A 22671-nucleotide genomic window follows, 5' to 3' on the forward strand; every position below is an offset into this window, starting at 1 on the left:
GCAACTGTCAAACAAGCCCGAGTGCTCAACAAGTGGTTTGAATGCTAATGTTCATGATGTTATCCTTACACCGTGACCTTCTCCATATTCACCATCACCACCCAGTGGAGTGTTTGTGAGGCAGCACGGAGTGGCATCTAAAAACATTTTCCAACGCCACTGTGAAAAAACAAGAACCCAGATGATCACTCGAGTGTCTTTGTGTCAGGAGCGATTATCATTGACCTTCAGCGCCGCCAGAGGAGGGGAGAGAAACAGGGTTAGAAATAACACCCTGCCAAATTATTCAGCTGGATAATACACCTGATTGCAAAAATATGTCCATTGCCAATAACAGCAATGATCACTATTGTTGTAAGTGGAATCATAAATGTGCTGCTGGAGCCACTCTGGCTTCATCACAGCAAAACGAGATTCATTTCCAATGTTGTCTTAACGTTAAAACTGTATCACAGCTGATATTTTTGCTGTTTTCAGGCCTAAAATCAACATGGCCATCTATAGCCAAACACCACATGGCATTTTTACAGAAAGATTCTTCTAAATATTATATATATAACTGAATAAAAATTAAATTGAAAGTTATTTATAAAGATATTGCAGTAAACCTGTTGACTACTTTATATTAAATAACTCAGAAAGCCTTGGAGTCTGGCCAGTCTTTTCTTCAGGAGGAAATGACATCATGTGGAGCAGGTCATGTGATCTGGAATTAACACACTTCCTGGAGAGGTGTTTTTGTAATGGGGAACTTAGTTGAAAGTGATTTCTGGGACACAGATAGAATTTGTTATTTTCCATATAAAAGCTGATATATTGCCAAAAAATAAATATCTGTCATGATTATCTCAACTTAATAAAAAGAACACAATCAAAACTATTTCTGAATCAGCTCATTTTATTATTGTTTATCTAATTAGAAAGTGGTTGTTATTAAATTCAGATGGTTATTTAGTTGACATTTTAGTGATATCCAGTCATTTTTTATTAATAAGTGATTGTCTCCTGGGGCTGCATAGTGGCATAGTGGTTAGCACTTTCGCCTTGCAGCTAGAAGATCCCTGGTTCGCGTCCCGGCTTTCCCGGGATCTTTCTGCATGGAGTTTGCATGTTCTCCCTGTGCATGCGTGGGTTTTCTCCGGGTACTCCGGCTTCCTCCCACAGTCTAAAAATATGCTGAGGTTAATTGATTATTCTAAATTGCCCGTAGGTGTGAATGTGAGAGTGCTTGTTTGTCTCTGTATGTAGCCCTGTGACAGACTGGTGACCTGTCTAGGGTGTCCCCTGCCTTCACCTGAGTCAGCTGGGATAGGCTCCAGCCCCCCCCATGACCCTAGTGAGGATTAAGCGGTGTATAGATAATGGATGGATGGATGGATTGTTTCCATAATAAATAATTATGGAATTTGTAAAGGGGGCTGCACAGTGGCGTAGTGGTTAGCACTTTCGCCTTGCAGCGAGAAGATCCCTGGTTCGCGTCCCGGCTTTCCCGGGATCTTTCTGCATGGAGTTTGCATGTTCTCCCTGTGCATGCGTGGGTTCTCTCCGGGTACTCCGGCTTCCTCCCACAGTCCAAAAATATGCTGAGGTTAATTGATTACTCTAAATTGCCCGTAGGTGTGAATGTGAGAGTGATTGTTTGTCTATATATGTAGCCCTGCGACAGACTGGCGACCTGTCCAGGGTGTCCCCTGCCTTCGCCCGAGTCAGCTGGGATAGGCTCCAGCCCCCCCCGCGACCCTAGTGAGGAATAAGCGGTGTATAGATAATGGATGGATGGATGGAATTTGTAAAGACATGATAATAATGAACATAAAAAAACATTAGTCTTTTTCCTTTTAATAAAAATGTATGCAAGATATATCCATGGACTTCAAAAGTCCCTCAGTTATACACTGACTGAAGTAGATTCTGCCTTAAAGGTAGAGGAAGCACTTCTAAATCAATACACTTTTTGCCAAATTCTTGCTGTGTCTATATGGAAAGGAAATCTGGTATTTACAGACAATGAATCTGGCATATGCAACCAAAATATGTTTACAAACCAAATGTATCTTTTCTTGATTGTTTTCTCACCATCCTCTCACATTATACAGCCAAGCAGATATATCTGGATATCAGTAAAGGTTTTAAACTACAGTAGTAATGTTGAAGTTTCTGTCTCCTTCACAAAATAAGTGTGGGAGAATATATTTTTTTTAGATTAAAGTTTAATTAATTTCCCTGCAACATTTCTAAATTGTTTTGAATAATGAATAATACACACAATGGGCTAATTTACATTTTTTGAGTTGATAGTTTTTTTCTGAAAACATCACAGGTGGTCAGAAGTAACTAAGTACACTGAAACAAGCACAGTATTTAAAACTTGTGCTTTACTTAACATTGTCATTTTTGTGCAGTTACATGCGTATCACAGTAAAAGCTATTTCTAATTTCACAGTTTATCTGTAAGATCTCGGTTAAAGCGCTAAATTACAGCCTCAGCTGTTTTTTTATCTACATCTTCATGGTCCAGAGATGGAAATGATCCAGTATTTCACAGAAAAAGCAAAGATTGGTGAAAATTAAAAACAAAAAAATACAAATTTATGTAGTATCTAAATTAAAAAAAAGTGATCCAGCACAAATAATTCCTGAAAATGAATAATGTCACAATGGATTCCAAAAATCCTTTTACAACCACTCAAATTTAGTTTGTGTGACCCTTTACAGGGTTCTCTGTTATGATGCTGCAAACCAGCAGACAAATTACATCAAAGTCAATAAAATTATGAAAATTTGTTCCACCCCATTCAGCTACATTAGTAAAATGCTGCAGTATTAATATTCTAATTATGGCCTCCAGTTATTATATTGATTGCAAGGCAGTTTTTCTGCCAAGCAAGTAGTTTTACATTTCATTGATGACATATTAGAGATCAAACGATGTATCAATACATCACCAATATGTCTGATAATCACAGATACAAAAATGTGTTATTTTACAGGACATAATGCAGAAAAGGGTGGATTAATATGGAAACGTGTTATCACAGCTGAGTTGTTCAGACTCGATTGCTTCAGCCTTTCAATGCTGTCTGCAGCACATGTAGCAGAGTACATATAGTGGTGTGGAGAAAAGCAGCATCGTCACAGTACGTTTATGAAATCCATTGCAGGATGTAATAAAAAATGACCAACCCCATTATTTTCCTTTTTCAATATGACACTAATAATATACAGTATATATATTCATATTAAAATGTAAAATAACTCCCTAAGATTTATACTGCGAACAGCCTCAAAATTCTGTATCAGTTGGGTTCTATTACATATATGGGGCTTTTACTTTACATTTCTACTTTTACTTGAGTAAAAGATGACTTCAATGACTGGTTATGGTCTATTACATCAGCATGGCATCTCAGAGAAAGATAGATCACAACCAAAGCATGGCTTCATCCCACTAGATTTAAGTCATTTGTGTTTGTTGGCTGGTTTGTATTCTTTATGTGCTTAGTATAGTGCTGCACATTGATTCAAATAGTTGCCCGTGCCCTTTATGGGTCACAAGAATAAAAGACAGCAGCGGTTTCCAAACAGCACAATGAGTGCAACACTGCTTAGACTGGAAAATAATACTCTAGTCGACACATTTGTTAGAGGTCTGCAGTTCTCTGCATTGATCAAAAAAATACATTTTTACCCCCCTTGACTGGTTTTCTATCCAGCTTCATGCTTTGCTGCCCAACATTTGAAGCTATTCGATCCAAACAATGAGACATCGATGACAGCTGTCGTGAGCAGGAAGAGTAAATAATGCACGGTCTGAGTCACAGTCAAGTTCTGTCTGCAATCAGTACTATGCCAATCCATTTCCCCGGCCTTGATGTTGCTTCTACTTGAAAAACAGCACTATTTCCACTTAGTCCTCAGCTGTTTGGAGAAGAGCGCCTATTAATGCCATTTGCCTTGAAGAACTTCAACATGCCAAGCTGAATAACTGGTGGGTATCCTTACAAGATAAAGATATGGATCCAACCTTTTCAAATCTTGACACCAAAATCATCCCTCACCTCATCTGACATTTAACATATTTGCGTAGCGTCAATTTGCTGGGCTATTTGATATATTGATATATTGATCGGAGCCAGAAACATCCCTCCTCTCGCTCCACACACAATACCGAACCTGCCACTCCCCGAAACGCATAACAAAAGTTATTTTGTTCTGCCCGCTGCTCTCAACAATTGTGCCTCTCTGGAGCAATACATACTGCATGAGTGAGCAGAGACAGGCAGCTAAACATTCCACTGACAAGCACATCGCAACGATATTGAAAATTGGTCATTAGAAAGAGAGAGAGAGGAAACTTATGAAAAAATGTAGAGCTGGTGTTCCTTGACTTTAACACAGTTGTTCAAGTTTCCTACTCCCACAAACATCCTTGAATGCAATATAAAAGAAAAAAGCCTCCTCTGTTTGATGTAATCAAGCGACTGCTACTGGAAATAAACGGGCCATAAGAACTGCAGATTCTGATGATATCCAGGATGATTTTCATGAGAATACAGGCATTTTGGCCACAACGCAATCACATCCAAGACAAAGCCATTTGAGTTTAAAAACCTACGAACATTACACGGCCTGGAAGTCAGCATTCCTTTTCATTCTCAGTAAGAAACATCCACATAATGTCTTCAAAATGTCTCTAACGTGGTTTTATTTGGGAGCGCTACAGATATGCTTTTATTGTGGCGACATCCATCAGACGCAGTTAAAGTCTCGAGTTTTAATATCTCCTTTCTGAAAAGAGGAGCCCATTAAACAATCCTGGCTGTAAGCCCTATTTTAATTAGTGACTGCAGAGCAGAGAGGAGGTTTTCTTACCTTTCACAATCAATACAGCCACGGCTGACAGACTCTCCACATCCGTGTCCACCACGCAGATATATTTGCCAGCGTGGTAAAGCTGAATGTTCCTGATCATCAGATCTCCTGCTGTTCTCTACCAAGGAGGAAAGAAAGCTTTATGTAGCATGAAAGATAACAGACCTTGTGACAGCTTATTAAAGAATGCAGTGAAGCATATCTAAGGTGCAGTAAATAGCGATCCCAAAAGCCTTTTTCAGATAGACGTCCGTTGGAATTTAGCGAAGGAGTTTGCAGGAGGAAAATTGCAAAATTTCCAAGAAAATTTCTGATTATAGAAAACCGGGTTCACATTAAATGGACTTTTTGTGTCTGACAAGGTCTCGGCTACCTCACTTGCTCGTTTCAAAGGTCACCACTGTGACCTTCAAGACCTGTTGCAAGAAACTGCACGAATAAGCTGCTACTTCTCACTCAGTCTTCGCTCCAGTGGAGACAGAAAAAAGACCCTCTAAGTTCTCATCTGAGAGGACACCCGTAAGCAACAAATGGTAAATTAGTGGTGAAATTGTTCTCTTGGCATTGGCAGCAAAATGTGGCAGTGGAGCCAATGTGGTTTAATTATGGAAATTAAATTCCCTGAAGCAGCAAAGTTGAGTTGATAATCTCTTTGGACTGGGGACATTCTAGCATTTCTGGGGAAGGAGCCTCTTTTCAGATAAGAACATTGTCAGTCAAACACACACAGGAAGAATGGGGTAATCTCAAAGGGTGTGAGGGGGTTCTGAAAGTGTTTTGTCATTTGGATCCCTGCCATGCTTTGATTCCTTTAAAAGACACCTCTAATAATGTGTATCCCCTTCCTGTTACAAGGGGCTGTGCAGCAGGCCATGTCAAAGCAGAATTTGAAGAGAATTCCAGCACCAGCCAAAGTATTAAAAAATAGATTACTTCAGAAGGCTGAGCTTGAGTAGGAGAAGTGTACTCAAAAAAGATGACAAGCTGTCACAATGGCTGAGCAACTAGCGCATTACCTACATGATGATTTTCATGTAGGAATTGTATTTTGACACGGCCATGGCCGCGTTTCTAAAAAAAATAGAAAGTACAGCTGGAAGCTTCGAGGATATGAATGATCTAATAGCACTTCCTTCCAAAGATTTTTACATTCCCACAGCTTATTATGCCTCCGAGGAGACTTTTAGAATTGCAAAAAGGATGGTATCACACCAACTGCAGCAAAAACTAGCAGCAGTAAATCTCTCCGAGAACCATGATGTCAAACCGCAAGCTGTCCCTTTTAACTAACGGCAAGGGACGGACTGGAGCAAGACGGGAAGAGGCGCCAACTGCCCATTCACACGTCCTGAAGAAGCACGACTGCGGGTCACTCACCCCGCCCACTAGCTCAAAGTGACCGTCTCCTTTGGCAATGAGCTGCCCATTGAAGGCCCAGGAGAACGAAACATCAAGGACGGGGTCACTGGCGACCTGGCAGGGCAGCACAATGCTCTCGCCCACAATGATCTCCATGTCCACCGGCCCCTGGATGATTCTGGTTGGATCTGCCCCAGGAAAAAAAAAGACATATTTTCAGAGGAGAAGGTGACAATCTTATATGGGACATGGGTTATTTCATTCCAAGCAAACGAGCAGTCCTTTGTAGACTTTCTAAAATAGAAACAACACTTGCTGGAACACAGGATCATGCTCTGTAGCACGGTGGTGTTGTCCTCTACATAAAGGAAGGTCTCATGAAAGTCTCAAGTCCAATAATGTGTGATAACACGCAGCTTGTCACTCCTAAAATGCCGTAATACTCCGGGACGATACAGCTCCCATAATCTTCTGAAATCCGGATGGCAATTATAATAGAACGTGGATCAGATATGGCTTCATGTAATGGGCTGCTTTGTGCATCCAGTACAAAAAATGAGAAGCACTGCTTTAAAGTCTACTACAGCAATCCTTTGACTAAGCCTTCTGTGCCTCAAAAGTCAAGATAATGAATCTGCAGGAATCAAATGAAGAAGGTGAAACACAAAGGACGAGGATTTGCACTCTTACTTCTTACCCTACTGTCAAGTGATGAAAAAGTCACATGTAAAAAAGTGTTCCCTCACTTCTTAAGCTGGTAATAATCAATGTCTGGGTCACGGCCCCGTGTCACCGACTGCATTATAGCCGTAGAAAATAGTCCCGTAATTTGAAAAAATAAGCGGCCTTGGCAGTTAAAGCGGCAGACAATATCATTCAGCACATTAATAAAACCAATAAGAAACTCGGAGAACACTCAACTTCACTGGAAACGCAACAATAACAGCATTTGTAACATCACCTCAGTAATGCTTTCATTGCCTCCACTCAGGGCACATTCATTTGTTGCAGTAAACTGGTTGTTTCAACTGCTTTGAGGAAAACAATGATCGAGTATTTTTGTCAAACACCTCGCGAGTGCATTACTGCAGCCGCAGCAAAATGCATCCGGACAAAACAGCTCAATAGAATCAAACTGAAAGACAGGAGGTGTTTTTTTTAAGCTTTTGGTAATCACTGAAAAAAAGCTGCATCATCTGTGGTAGTTATTTAATTATGCAACAACTTTATGTCCAGCTCCTCATGCAGAGACTCCCCAAAAAGTTCTGACACACTGCTCAGAGCAAAACTTGGAGTTTGTTTGTGTTTTCTACCCACCAGTTATTGACCCGGGTCCTTGCGGTACAGTAGCTCCCTCCCTGCGTTAATCTATACTGAGCAATAAATTCTGCCTACTAAGTGGAGTGCACAAACAGTGTGCTATTTAACAACAGAGCTTACCGGTAACAAGGAGCCTTCCAGTTGTACTTGACATGCCAAATCTATTCCTAGCGAAGCATGTATAGCTGCCCGCATCAGACTTGCTCACGTTGGCAAGCCTCAGCGTTCCATCTGGGGAGAGCGTGATCCTATAGGAGAGCACAAACAGAAAACAGCAGTTTACAATCCAACTTCCAAGAACAAAGACTCATTTTATCAGGAGATAAACAACGATTTCTGCATTCTCTTCCATGCCATCATGGATGTCTTGCGGCGGAACAGTGGGTGTGTATGAGGGGAGAATATTGATTAGATCGAACATAGCTGGGATAAATAATGCACGTATTCTGATATCGCTCATGCAAGAAAAAATAAACTAACTTGTTTATGTGTAATGTTTCAGGACAATTACGATCAGTTCTGTGGCTACCTGTCATTGGTGTGGATGGGCAGGTTTCCTTTCTTCCACAAGATGCTTGCGATGGGATAGGCCTGGGGTTTACATTCTAAAGTCACTGTAGTTCCTGCCTTGGCTTTGAGCAAAGCTCGGAGGACGTTCCCTGTGAAGTCTGGAGGAGAGGCTGATGGGAAACAGTAAACTGGCTTTAGTACAAGACTGCAGCAAATCTCACAGGGCATTTGAAGCAAGATTCAGTTTGATCTGTGAAATTCATCAAATCGCAAAGTAATGGAGACAGACATTTTACACATTTGTAACGGCCATCAGACAGACATAAAGTTGAAGCATTACTGATGAATTTGAGTCCATTTTGTATTGTGAAAATGATTTATGATTTATCTTTTAATAGAGTTTCCTGGAAAAGATCATGTTTATTGTCCGTGTGGGAATTCTGTATCTACCATGCCATCCTCATCACAACATCAAAGTGAAGCACATCAGGAAGGGAGAAATGTATTTAAATGTATTTGACCCCACAAAACCATCCACACTGACCCCATTATCCGCTAATCCAGGCAACCTTTAAGAATGACAGTAAGATGACCTTTAAGATTCTTTGGCAACAATGATTTGAGGATTTAAGAGCAAGATAAATGCCATCCTACCTAAAACCATTAGTTCAGCAGCAAAATATATGACGCCGTGTTTATTCTCAGCCACACACTGGTACATGCCAGCATCAGCTAGCGTCAGCACCGACACTGACAGGACTCCGTCCTCCACATGGATCCTGTCCTGTAAAGAAAAAGGATGAAAGAAAATCAATTATTGTTTAAGACTTAGAGGTAGCTTTCGCTCTGCTGCAGCGAGCTCTGGCAAATCTCAGCAAACACTGGATCGGGTTAGAGGCGCTGTCAATGGGCGTAGATCAAATCAGGATTATGTTGTACATAATTAATCAGGGAGAACACAAGCCACATTTTTGTTATCCAAATATAGCCTTGCTCATTTTCTTAGCATCATGTAAACCTGCTTTAGCGTGTTGGCTGCTGCTGCTTCTGGCTGTTTCCAAAAAAAAAAAAAATCACCTCGAGTGAAAAGTGGGTTTGGAAGGTTTGTGTCTGAGTGCATAAACAAAGGTGTCCTGGTATAACATGCATACTCAAACTGCATGTTTGAGGTGCTACATATTACTAAATATGTTAATTTAAACATATACGTTACAGTTGTCTGCAGTATTTTATTGCGTATGTGAAACTGTAACGACATAATGTTGCACCCTTCATGGTAAAAAATGCTTTCAAACTAATGTAACAGCAAGATATTCTAAAAATTAAAAAGATGCATGACATTTAAAAAGAGTCTTTTTAATAACAGTAAAACACTGGTTATATTTGCAGTCTAATTCAAAACAGGTAAAACTCACCCTGAGCATTATTAAGTAGTGCTAAGAAAATAAATCTCTGCAGTGTGCTAGACTCAGCCAAGTTTAAAGCTCCAAAATATTCAAGATTATGTGTATTTCTCTGGTGGTCTGAAGTAAGGTGTGCTGCTATATACAGTATATTTCACAGTAGATTAAGTCTATTGTCCTTAAATCTGAGGGAGCTTAAACATGCACCATGAATAATGAAAAACAAGCACAGACTCCATTCAGATGAAATGGAGCAATCTCTGGGGAACTACACTGATCCACTCTGTAAGACTGTGTAATCTGCCAAGGTAAAGCAGAATAAGAGACAGTTACATGCATGTCTCATCACTGGCACACCTCAGCAAGATGTTTACACTCTCCTCTCATCTCACTCTGAATTGCACTTGGAGAAAACAGCAATGTGTTTTACGCCAGGCTCTCTAAAATGAAAGGATGTGCCGAAGCTGAAGATTAAGTCTTTTAAAATGAAACACTTGTAGGTGGCAGACGACAGGCGGCAATTTACCTCTGAGAGGAGCTGTTGGCCGTTCTTCAGCCACGTGTAGGAGGGTTTGGGCCTGCCATTGGCTCGGCACTCCCAGTCAAGCCTCTCCTCTATGGCCAGGGCCGTGTCCTTCATGGTCTGGATCCACTGAGGTTTGGCTGAGGACACAAAAACATCCTCTGGTGAAATATCTGACAAGGACCAGAGGGCAGATTCCAAGGAAGCGGCATTATCTCATTAAACATGCTGCATCAGAAATAGTTCAAAGGAACACACACGAAGATTGGCAGCTCAAATCAGTGGGAATCATAAAAACGCAGAATGGGCTTGTCTTAAAGAGGCCAGAGGAGAGATGAGTGAATGTAGGCTATCGGTTTCATCAGTCAAATGTGTCAGGAGCCTGTGGCAACTCAACATTAAACAACCCCAAAAAACGAAAAGCTCTCACGACTGGCGAAGACATCACCGTTCGCCCCGACCTGTCACCTTAATTCTGTGTATAATAAACACCCCCCCCCGTCTGTTTCCCATCCGCCACACAACTCCCTGCATCTCTTACATATTTACAGTTTTCCAGGAAACTTCATGGTTAGACTGCTGTGCACATAATAAGCACGGCTCACTTTGCAGGCACTGTACATACTGTCAGTTTCAATTTCACAAGTGTCACTTTTCCCTCTTTCACAAATTCACAGGAAAACGCAGCAACTTGAACCGAAACCAAGAAGCCAAAATTGAAATAACTGCAGTAAAATTAAACACGTGGGGTTTTTTTGTGTTTTTTTTGCAGCTGTGCACGTAACAATGACCTGTTAAAATTGCAGCAACAATCAGATTCACAACTTTTTACACTGTACCAAGTCCCACACAAACAGTGGTAGCATTACAAAAAAATCTAAATATTGCTTGAAAAATACCTTTTTTGATGAAACTCAATATATATAGTTCTTTAGAGGTTAATAAATTCAGTTTTGTGATGTTGAACCAAAACCAAGAACCCCAAAATGCAATAACTGCAGTAAAATTATAAGCAACAATAATTATCATCTGGGAAAAAGGTTTTCTGCTGCTGTGTGTATAAAAATGAGCTGTTAAAATTAGAAAAACAATCAAATTAGGCACGATTTACACTGAACCCTACAAACCTGTTGTTGGAGTCCAATACAAATAACTGCAGTATTGAAGAAAGTGTAAAATATTACTTAAGAAATGCATTTTTTATGTGTAATTTAATATATATAGTTCTTTATATCTTAATAATTTTACCACTAGTTTTGTTTTGTATAGCAAGGGAAACAGAAGTCACTGTACATGCACTGATTATTAACTTGAAAAAAAAAAAAAATATATATATATATATATATATATATATATATTTGCAGCTGTGTGTATTAAAATGACCTGTAAAATTAGAAAAATAATCAGATTTGCAACTTTTAACACTATATCCTTTAAACCGACTCTTGATGTCACATATAAATAATTGCAGCATTAAATAAAATTCAAAATACTGCTTGAAGAATGCATTTTTTGTGCAATTCAATAAATATTGTTCAGATTTGTGTTGTTATACTAAAAGAAACAAAAGTCACAGTGCAGAAAAAGCAGCAGCTTAAACCAAAACCAAGAACCCAAAAATGCAATAACCGCAGTAAAATTAAAGCCTCAGCGTTCCATCTGGGGAGAGCGTGATCCTATAGGAGAGCACAAACAGAAAACAGCAGTTTACAATCCAACTTCCAAGAACAAAGACTCATTTTATCAGGAGATAAACAACGATTTCTGCATTCTCTTCCATGCCATCATGGATGTCTTGCGGCGGAACAGTGGGTGTGTATGAGGGGAGAATATTGATTAGATCGAACATAGCTGGGATAAATAATGCACGTATTCTGATATCGCTCATGCAAGAAAAAATAAACTAACTTGTTTATGTGTAATGTTTCAGGACAATTACGATCAGTTCTGTGGCTACCTGTCATTGGTGTGGATGGGCAGGTTTCCTTTCTTCCACAAGATGCTTGCGATGGGATAGGCCTGGGGTTTACATTCTAAAGTCACTGTAGTTCCTGCCTTGGCTTTGAGCAAAGCTCGGAGGACGTTCCCTGTGAAGTCTGGAGGAGAGGCTGATGGGAAACAGTAAACTGGCTTTAGTACAAGACTGCAGCAAATCTCACAGGGCATTTGAAGCAAGATTCAGTTTGATCTGTGAAATTCATCAAATCGCAAAGTAATGGAGACAGACATTTTACACATTTGTAACGGCCATCAGACAGACATAAAGTTGAAGCATTACTGATGAATTTGAGTCCATTTTGTATTGTGAAAATGATTTATGATTTATCTTTTAATAGAGTTTCCTGGAAAAGATCATGTTTATTGTCCGTGTGGGAATTCTGTATCTACCATGCCATCCTCATCACAACATCAAAGTGAAGCACATCAGGAAGGGAGAAATGTATTTAAATGTATTTGACCCCACAAAACCATCCACACTGACCCCATTATCCGCTAATCCAGGCAACCTTTAAGAATGACAGTAAGATGACCTTTAAGATTCTTTGGCAACAATGATTTGAGGATTTAAGAGCAAGATAAATGCCATCCTACCTAAAACCATTAGTTCAGCAGCAAAATATATGACGCCGTGTTTATTCTCAGCCACACACTGGTACATGCCAGCATCAGCTAGCGTCAGCACCGACACTGACAGGACTCCGTCCTCCACATGGATCCTGTCCTGTAAAGAAAAAGGATGAAAGAAAATCAATTATTGTTTAAGACTTAGAGGTAGCTTTCGCTCTGCTGCAGCGAGCTCTGGCAAATCTCAGCAAACACTGGATCGGGTTAGAGGCGCTGTCAATGGGCGTAGATCAAATCAGGATTATGTTGTACATAATTAATCAGGGAGAACACAAGCCACATTTTTGTTATCCAAATATAGCCTTGCTCATTTTCTTAGCATCATGTAAACCTGCTTTAGCGTGTTGGCTGCTGCTGCTTCTGGCTGTTTCCAAAAAAAAAAAAAAATCACCTCGAGTGAAAAGTGGGTTTGGAAGGTTTGTGTCTGAGTGCATAAACAAAGGTGTCCTGGTATAACATGCATACTCAAACTGCATGTTTGAGGTGCTACATATTACTAAATATGTTAATTTAAACATATACGTTACAGTTGTCTGCAGTATTTTATTGCGTATGTGAAACTGTAACGACATAATGTTGCACCCTTCATGGTAAAAAATGCTTTCAAACTAATGTAACAGCAAGATATTCTAAAAATTAAAAAGATGCATGACATTTAAAAAGAGTCTTTTTAATAACAGTAAAACACTGGTTATATTTGCAGTCTAATTCAAAACAGGTAAAACTCACCCTGAGCATTATTAAGTAGTGCTAAGAAAATAAATCTCTGCAGTGTGCTAGACTCAGCCAAGTTTAAAGCTCCAAAATATTCAAGATTATGTGTATTTCTCTGGTGGTCTGAAGTAAGGTGTGCTGCTATATACAGTATATTTCACAGTAGATTAAGTCTATTGTCCTTAAATCTGAGGGAGCTTAAACATGCACCATGAATAATGAAAAACAAGCACAGACTCCATTCAGATGAAATGGAGCAATCTCTGGGGAACTACACTGATCCACTCTGTAAGACTGTGTAATCTGCCAAGGTAAAGCAGAATAAGAGACAGTTACATGCATGTCTCATCACTGGCACACCTCAGCAAGATGTTTACACTCTCCTCTCATCTCACTCTGAATTGCACTTGGAGAAAACAGCAATGTGTTTTACGCCAGGCTCTCTAAAATGAAAGGATGTGCCGAAGCTGAAGATTAAGTCTTTTAAAATGAAACACTTGTAGGTGGCAGACGACAGGCGGCAATTTACCTCTGAGAGGAGCTGTTGGCCGTTCTTCAGCCACGTGTAGGAGGGTTTGGGCCTGCCATTGGCTCGGCACTCCCAGTCAAGCCTCTCCTCTATGGCCAGGGCCGTGTCCTTCATGGTCTGGATCCACTGAGGTTTGGCTGAGGACACAAAAACATCCTCTGGTGAAATATCTGACAAGGACCAGAGGGCAGATTCCAAGGAAGCGGCATTATCTCATTAAACATGCTGCATCAGAAATAGTTCAAAGGAACACACACGAAGATTGGCAGCTCAAATCAGTGGGAATCATAAAAACGCAGAATGGGCTTGTCTTAAAGAGGCCAGAGGAGAGATGAGTGAATGTAGGCTATCGGTTTCATCAGTCAAATGTGTCAGGAGCCTGTGGCAACTCAACATTAAACAACCCCAAAAAACGAAAAGCTCTCACGACTGGCGAAGACATCACCGTTCGCCCCGACCTGTCACCTTAATTCTGTGTATAATAAACACCCCCCCCCCCCCCGTCTGTTTCCCATCCGCCACACAACTCCCTGCATCTCTTACATATTTACAGTTTTCCAGGAAACTTCATGGTTAGACTGCTGTGCACATAATAAGCACGGCTCACTTTGCAGGCACTGTACATACTGTCAGTTTCAATTTCACAAGTGTCACTTTTCCCTCTTTCACAAATTCACAGGAAAACGCAGCAACTTGAACCGAAACCAAGAAGCCAAAATTGAAATAACTGCAGTAAAATTAAACACAAGTGGTTTTTTTTGGTGTTTTTTTTGCAGCTGTGCACGTAACAATGACCTGTTAAAATTGCAGCAACAATCAGATTCACAACTTTTTACACTGTACCAAGTCCCACACAAACAGTGGTAGCATTACAAAAAAATCTAAATATTGCTTGAAAAATACCTTTTTTGATGAAACTCAATATATATAGTTCTTTAGAGGTTAATAAATTCAGTTTTGTGATGTTGAACCAAAACCAAGAACCCCAAAATGCAATAACTGCAGTAAAATTATAAGCAACAATAATTATCATCTGGGAAAAAGGTTTTCTGCTGCTGTGTGTATAAAAATGAGCTGTTAAAATTAGAAAAACAATCAAATTAGGCACGATTTACACTGAACCCTACAAACCTGTTGTTGGAGTCCAATACAAATAACTGCAGTATTGAAGAAAGTGTAAAATATTACTTAAAAAATGCATTTTTTATGTGTAATATATATAGTTCTTTATATCTTAATAATTTTACCACTAGTTTTGTTTTGTATAACAAGGGAAACAGAAGTCACTGTACATGCACTGATTATTAACCAGAAAAAATAAATAAATAAATAAATAAATAAATAAATAAATAAATAAATAAATAAATAAATAAATAAATAAATAAATAAATAAATAAATAAATAAAAAAAATATATATATACATATATATATATATATATATATATATATATATATGTATATATATGGCTGACTATATAGCAGCAATGATTTTCATCTGTGAAAGTTTTTTGTCTGTTTTCCAGCTGTGTGCTTAACAAAGGCCTGTTAAAATGAGAAGAATTATCAGATTAGCATTTTTTTTACAATGTACTATTAAAACCAAATCTTGATTTCACATGAGAATAATGGCAGCATTCAATAAAATGCAAAATATTGCTTAAAGAATGCATTATTCTCTTTGTATAGTTAGCTCTTTGTATAGATCATAATATTTGACTGCTAGTAACAGTTTTGTGCTGCTTTTGTTGCTAATTTTAATTGTAACACTTGTTTTTTCTTTATCTTGTAACACTTCCTACTGATTCTCAACACTTGAATCTACATATCAGTGTTTACTGTTATGCACTAAAACACCAGGTCATATTCCTTGTATGTGAAAACCTACTTGGCAGTAAAACCTTTCTGATTCTGGAAAAAGAAGCCACAGTACCGTAAAAAGCCAGTCGACCGGTGGCTGTGTTCTTCCCCATCTTGTTCTCAGCGACACATTCATATCCGCCGGTGTCGTCCTGCTGGAAGCTGGGGATCTCCAGCACGGCGTTTGAGTACTTCATCTTGACTTTGCTGGGGAAGGGAACGCCGTTCGCCCTCCTCCAGGTGATTTCTGGGACGGGGCTGGAAGAAAGGAGAGGAAGGAAACCTGAGCGGATGTTGCGATTCGAACTTCCTTTAAACTCGACTTCAGAATCTCTGCTTGTCGCTCAGGTTGCAAGAGCCTGCAACAATCCGGCAATAAAGTGTTTGATGGGGTGTTAAAGCCAAACTCACTGGATGAATGGTTCAGACTTTACTCAATCCGACAACAAGTAAAAAAAAAAAAAGCTGTCTCACATTCCTTTTAGACCAATCATGGCTTGATGCCACACTCTAGGAAATGTAATTGCAACAGCGACTTTACTATAGAAATCCGGAAGTTCCTTGTCTGGAATGAAAGAGTGCGGAAGATTGAAAACATGCTTCAAGGAATCCAGCTTACTTCCCAAGGGCGAAACACTCCAGCGTAACTGTTGATCCTTTTGCAGCGGGTACATTGTCTGGGAAATTAACTTCTATTTTCGGCTCATATTCACCCATCACTCCTATGAAGAGCAAGCACAAGAACTTGCTCAGTCTTCCATTATTCATGACTTACATGCAATAAGGTTAGCATTATGGACCAAACAACAGCAGTGTAAAACTAACAGAGGAGAAATAAAAGACACATGAGCAAACATTCTCTCGTGGGTAAAACTCAAAGTAGTGCATCACTTAAGTGTACAGTCACTGGGGTGCAGTACCAGCAAGGAATAATTTAAAACTCGTCTTGGTGGAAAACACAGAGTATATGTGAAATCCTGCTTTTTCAGCGACTGTCTCTTTTTATCTATTATTTCAAAGCTTGAGTGGGCAGATCCCAACCCCTGGTGTTTCATTGTTTATATCAGTATTCTGGGAAGACAGTCGAGATCACGATCAGAAAGTGATGCAATGAGATTTAAATTTATGCAGCTACATGTACAGTACACTGAGTGGAAACTAACTGGTTGAGCCACCAGAACACTCAATGTAATGGTCCAGTGATGTATGACTTATGTTTAATTCAAAGGCAATTTTTATTCACTCTTTTTATGAAAGCATAACAGAGAATACAACAACAGAGCACGGCCTGAGAATTCACGTGAAAGCACAGCGAAAGCTTTTAAAGGGCTCTGCGAATTATAAGAAAGCAAAGTCAGCAAAGAAGAGATTTGGGTGCTTTGTCTGCTGGCCTACATCGAGGAGCAACTATTTACTTACAGGCATTAGCGCTCGGTGACTCAACTACAGCGAGGCACAACGGGACAAAGAGCACTGACGCTACCCTGATGATTAAAGCTACCTTCAAATGAAAGATCCATTATACAAGGCTGAAAGGCACACTTGTCACAGCATAAGCTGCATCTTACCATCTGTCCTGAGGATCAGAGATGTAGGTGAGCTCTGAACCTTGCCCTTCGTGATGCTGTTCATCACCGCACAAGTGTAGTTACCCACATCTGAGGGCTCCACCTTGGCAATGTAAAGGTTTCCCGTCTGCTGGGAGACGAAACGCCGATTGTCTTGCTGCACAAAGTACGGGTACTCGTTGAAGACCCACGCATAAGTGAGGTCTGGAAGACAAACAAGGACGCATCCTGGAGACCGTGTGATATCAAATGTGATTAAAGGAATTAAATGTGATTATGTAAAGGCTAATCGGTGGCAGAAGGATTAGGTTTTAATCTTGTCAAAACACCTCCCTAGAACTCTGTGCAAGCGCAGCGTCTGGGGTTACGACCAGAGCGTTTACCTCCTGAGGAAGTGGGCGTTCCACAGAGCAGCACCACTCCTTGTCCTTCTCGGACTGACACGGCGCTTCTGGTGTGAACTTTGAAGTGATCTAAGTCTGGGGGGAGAAAAAAACAGAAAAGAAAGATCAGTGCAGGATCTCACATATCAAGAAGGCTGAGGAAAAACTTTCAGAAGACACTGACACAAACCCATAAAGTAAACTGTAATAAGAAGTGCACTTCTGCAACACAACGCCTCAGAGAGAGAACGGAAGTGACTGGGGGCAGACAGATGAGAGTTTGGGAAGAAATTTCAACCCAGGACATAAAAGAGGTATTAGATAGATTCATTTTATGACATGGCAACCAGGCTGTTAAGAAAAGGCTATAACTCCAGTACATATTTAAAAACTACAGCTTCTTTCATTCTTTTTTTTTGGTTTTACATACATTAAAAAACATCAAATTAACACATGCATCATTTTTCCAAGGGCCCAAACTTGTTATCAGTACTCTAAAAAACACACTGGGCTTACACATCATAGATATTTTACAGTTTGCATTTTTAATTTGTTCCCATACTGGTCTACAGTTCAGGCCAGTTCAGCAAAAAAAGTCCCTGAATTTTTGTCATGTGTCTGTTGGCTGCAGCTGAGTCACTCATAGCTTCTTGGCTGCACAAGGGAGCACATAATTATTAGCTTTTTACATAATCTACCTAATGCAGATGGTTTATTTTTGGTGAATTTTGAAATAGGATGTGTATAATAAAGGGATTTTGATGAACTGTCACGACATTTATTGTTTCTGGCTCTGATAAAGGCTTTCATTTTTGCATATTTTCAAATACAGCATGCTGACGAATACTGTAGCATCACATTCAAGTAATACTAAGAGATAAAACTAACCAAAAAGGATCATTAGGAGGATTATTAGTACATTTGTTGCTGTTTTCAGGGTCAGGATCAAGAGAAGTATTTGCAATGCAGTCCTCTCTCAGTTAGTTTGTATAATCCACAGACTGCTGCAAACATTTTTTATTTAAAGGTCAAAACAGGTACAAACTCTTATCAGCAAGGTTTGCACATCATCCAGTGTAGCCAGGTCATTATTTTAGTTTCATTGTTTCTGAGGTTTTTAAATGTCATTACTTCATGTTTTCGAGCACCACAGATCTCAGCGGTGTGTACCTTAAAAGCTTGTCAAATAACACCAAAAATATCTGCATGGACAGATACCACAACCGAGTGCAGGTGTGAAAAGCGGCTTTTTTGTGATCTGCATGAAAGGAAGCCTTAATGAATAGTACATAAATAATAACTATTCATTTGGTTATTCATTTGAGATGCTCACTCGTTTCACTACCTGATACGCGAAGTGAAAGACGCTTCATATACTGTCGATCTTATTATTTTTTGGCACTGCAGTTCTAATATAGGGTTTTTGTTTGTGCTGTAGCTTCCATTCATGTGCACTGCTCTTTCTCTCTTTGTATAATAGCACCGGCATATTATGTTCCAGGTTTTTACTTCAGGCTTCAGTCCTTATTAAGACATTCTTCAAACACTCCTTGTGCATTTTTGCTGGACTACTTTACCCCAGAGTACCTCCAATGAAACAGAAACGGCCTCTGATTGCAGTAAACAACACAAAGTGAACTAGTTATTCTTAGTTTGCATGTGTGACCATAAGGAAAGACCAGTCACCACTAAAACGGTTCCCATGTTCCTTTAACATTTAATGCAGCTTCACACAAAAGTTGCAGCACGCTGATAAATACTGCAAATATCGCCCTTTTAGTTTGGGACGCGTCTGCAATTTTGGCGGCTATTTGCAGTGAACTGCGGTCTGCACTTCCATCCCTCCTCTTAGTAAAAAAGTGGCTGTAACTTACAGGCAAACTGCAGACTCGCTCTCCTGCTCAGGATAGCTCCTCCAGTGTTGTAGGCCATACACTGGTATATCCCTACATCCTGGTAGCGGTCCAGACTGCTTATAATGAGGTTGCCCCCAGACAGACGCCGCCGACGATCCAGGCCCAGATTTATGAGAGTCCCATTCAATGACCATCTGTGAGGGCAAAGACACCATCAGTCCCTGGCAAAACGTGCAGTCCATTCCTTTCTACCATCCAAGGTGGTCTGACAGGAGGTGAGCTGAGAACACAACTCACTGTGTTAACTCACTCGGAGTAAGAATAATATACTGTGTAAAATGCGATTTGTGCTGATGTCGAGGAATTCTAAGTGTCTGTGGTTGTGGTTTTTGCTGATAACTTTCTTTCTTGTCATATCTCCTGACCAAAAAGCTACAAAAACAAGTATCCTCGAGTGGTCAATTGATTATCAACTGGGCCAAGGGGATATTTAGCAATTTTCCAATTATCGGTATTGTTTTTTTTAAACCAATTACGGCTGAAATAAATTAATTTACAAATGTGCTACACTGGCTCTGATGCAGCCACCTCAGACTCTGTGGTCTGGAACAAAGTCCTGCCAACAATATTATCTGATTTCATAAGTGATAGCCTATCAACACTGAAAAATACACACTGGAAAGTTTTCAGATTTAACATGTAAAACATACAGTCATGAACAAAAATTTAAATAAACTTATAAAGACCATGTTTGTCATCGTAGTCTATCATTTTCCATGATGAACCATTGAAACACAATGTGTCTTTGTCACAAAAACACAATCATGCATTTTGGTTCTTTCGCAGATTTATTATAGGTGTTCTGGAAATACAAAAAAAAAATAAGAGCCACTTGAATTATCAGTTTTGGTGTTGCTGTGGTAGCCCTTCATCAGGCAAGTGATCATATTTGGTAACTTCAGCACACATTAAATATGGCGCTGCTCCCGCCTCTCAGTGAGGTCAAGAAGCATGTGCATCTGACCAATCAGCAGAGGCCGGGAACGTATTAAACTTTCTCTTTTCTCCGAAGTTGGAAAAAGACAGACTTGCGGCTCGGTCGTCTTCCATATTTGCCGTTGAAACGTCAAAACTAACCATGGTTAGTTGACGAAACGCACACATTTTACGGTTGAGTAGTTGTGCTAAGTGATGATATATACATTTCTAGGAAGGTTTTTTTTCTTCCACTGCACAAGGAACCATATATGGTAACTTCATTGATTTAATTTCAACATGAAAATTACAAATTTAGAAAAATGTCTCAACAGTAAAAAAAAGTCTTATGTCCTCCAATAACACTCAAGGGTTGAAATTTTGAATTTCAAAGTATTACAATTAGTGCCTTTTAAATTTTCTTAATGGCATGTCCTCTTAACTTCTCGTTAGTGACTGCGATTGACTACAGCTGTTGACTCCTCTGAGTCAATTTAAATGGGACTTATTTGATGCACTCTTTAGACTCAGCCACAAACACTACAGTGGAAAAGACTGGGGAGCTCAGCAAGGATATGAAATGGCAAATCATTCACTTCAAAAAGTCAGGAAAGAGTCGGAGCCATTTCAGAACAGCTACAGAACCCAAAGTCAAGGTGTAAAGTGCATGGTACAGCCATGGCACTGATAAACATGATCTTTTCAAGTGGATGTAAACTTTTGTTCACTGTTGTAAACAAACAAAGCATTTCAACTTCCATCGGAGTTTGTGTTATTCTAAATGTTGACATTTTCATTCTTGCTGCATATGTATTCTACTTCCAAATATCAGTTCTCAGTCCTCCTGATTACTAATGATGTCTATATGGGCCCTGAAAAAAACAAATCGGTCTTCTTCAGTCACACAGCCAATCAGCAGACAGTTGACAGATGTGTGCTTGTCTTTCAGAATTCAATATACTGACAGGTATTTGAATTGTCCCTGCAGTCTTAGTCACATATATGATTGATAGTGTTGTGATTCTGCCTATCGTATACATATGTTTCACTGCTGCCACGTTATTTTTGTCTCTGCAATCCAATAATACCACCATCCAGGATGCTGCGATATTCATCCAGAAGTCATCCGATTAGCTAACACATGCTCTCCAGTTATTAGTTATGTATTTATCCAAAACTTGAAAAACAAATTTCTTCCTTATGTTGTACTTTTCTGTTTTCAGTCTGTTTTTCTTTATTTAGCTCTGTCAGTACTTGCTGCTGCAGCTATCCCATTTCCCCCACAGGGATCATTAAAATTTAATCTTAGAGTATCATACACAAAGCTGTCCGCTGCTATTTAAAGGGAGCAGAAGATAAAGGTTTTAGAAGCCCTGCTAGATATTATCATCACTCTAGCCTTAATCACCTCTTCTCTGTCACATTATATTTACATAATGTGACATTATTCCACCTTTGACTTCTCATTAGGACAAAACATTAGCACTTGGCAAGAGGTAACAGTGGGCTGATGTAACAAAGGGTGCCTTTTAAACTCTTTTTCACCCTCTATCATATCCTTCCCACACTTAGCAGGTGTGGGAATTTTAAAAATAATACTTTGCGCAGCAGGTTTCATATTGCGCTATCAAACAAGTGAAGCGGGCAAAAGAACTCTTAAAATCATGAGGTTAATTCATTGATTTTAACAAGTCCCATCATTCAGTGGGAAAATACCTCTTTTTTTCCTTTTAATTCTCTGCCATCGCAACCCTCTATCTCTTTTTAAATGCTATTCAAAACTGAGCATTGATGGGTTCAAGGACAGTGCACTTTTCAAGAATTTTCCATCGTCTTTCTCTCGGCATAAAAAAAGTTGCTATTTCTTTCCTTCATCCACATCCTTCCTTTCTGTTTGTCCCTAAGTGGAAATGAAAGACGTGGAGGCCATAATGGCTGACTTTCCAAAAGCTTTCAAGACTAACCTTCAAAACAATTTTCTAAAGAATCTATCCGAGCCATTGAATGTTGATGAGTGTTGCAGCCGCGTTCTACACACTTACACTCGACAGCTGTGTCACCGCATGGACTGAGATTAAGCCTACTACTCCTTAAGACTGCGCGATGAAGACCTAAAGGGTTGGATCGACTTGTGATAGATGCCTGTGTGTGTTCAGGTGTCTGTGTCCACTCATTC

General features: G+C 39.6%; 1 protein-coding gene across 1 annotated transcript in view; it reads right to left on the reverse strand.

The window, feature by feature from the left end:
• The window catches only part of cntn3a.2 (contactin 3a, tandem duplicate 2), a 42009-nt gene that overhangs the window by 13617 nt on the left and 5721 nt on the right, over nucleotides 1–22671 (reverse strand). The window contains exons 4-14 of the mRNA XM_023266954.3: nucleotides 19539–19714; nucleotides 17665–17760; nucleotides 17282–17485; nucleotides 16333–16435; nucleotides 15787–15971; nucleotides 13856–13992; nucleotides 12580–12709; nucleotides 11945–12095; nucleotides 7672–7799; nucleotides 6250–6419; nucleotides 4873–4990 (exon numbers count right to left, since the gene is read on the reverse strand). Coding sequence (XP_023122722.1) covers nucleotides 4873–4990; nucleotides 6250–6419; nucleotides 7672–7799; nucleotides 11945–12095; nucleotides 12580–12709; nucleotides 13856–13992; nucleotides 15787–15971; nucleotides 16333–16435; nucleotides 17282–17485; nucleotides 17665–17760; nucleotides 19539–19714 — 1598 coding nt within the window. The remainder of the gene's footprint in view (nucleotides 1–4872; nucleotides 4991–6249; nucleotides 6420–7671; nucleotides 7800–11944; nucleotides 12096–12579; nucleotides 12710–13855; nucleotides 13993–15786; nucleotides 15972–16332; nucleotides 16436–17281; nucleotides 17486–17664; nucleotides 17761–19538; nucleotides 19715–22671) is intronic.

The sequence above is a fragment of the Amphiprion ocellaris genome, chromosome 8 (genome assembly GCF_022539595.1).
Source record: "Amphiprion ocellaris isolate individual 3 ecotype Okinawa chromosome 8, ASM2253959v1, whole genome shotgun sequence".
NCBI lineage: Eukaryota > Metazoa > Chordata > Actinopteri > Pomacentridae > Amphiprion > Amphiprion ocellaris.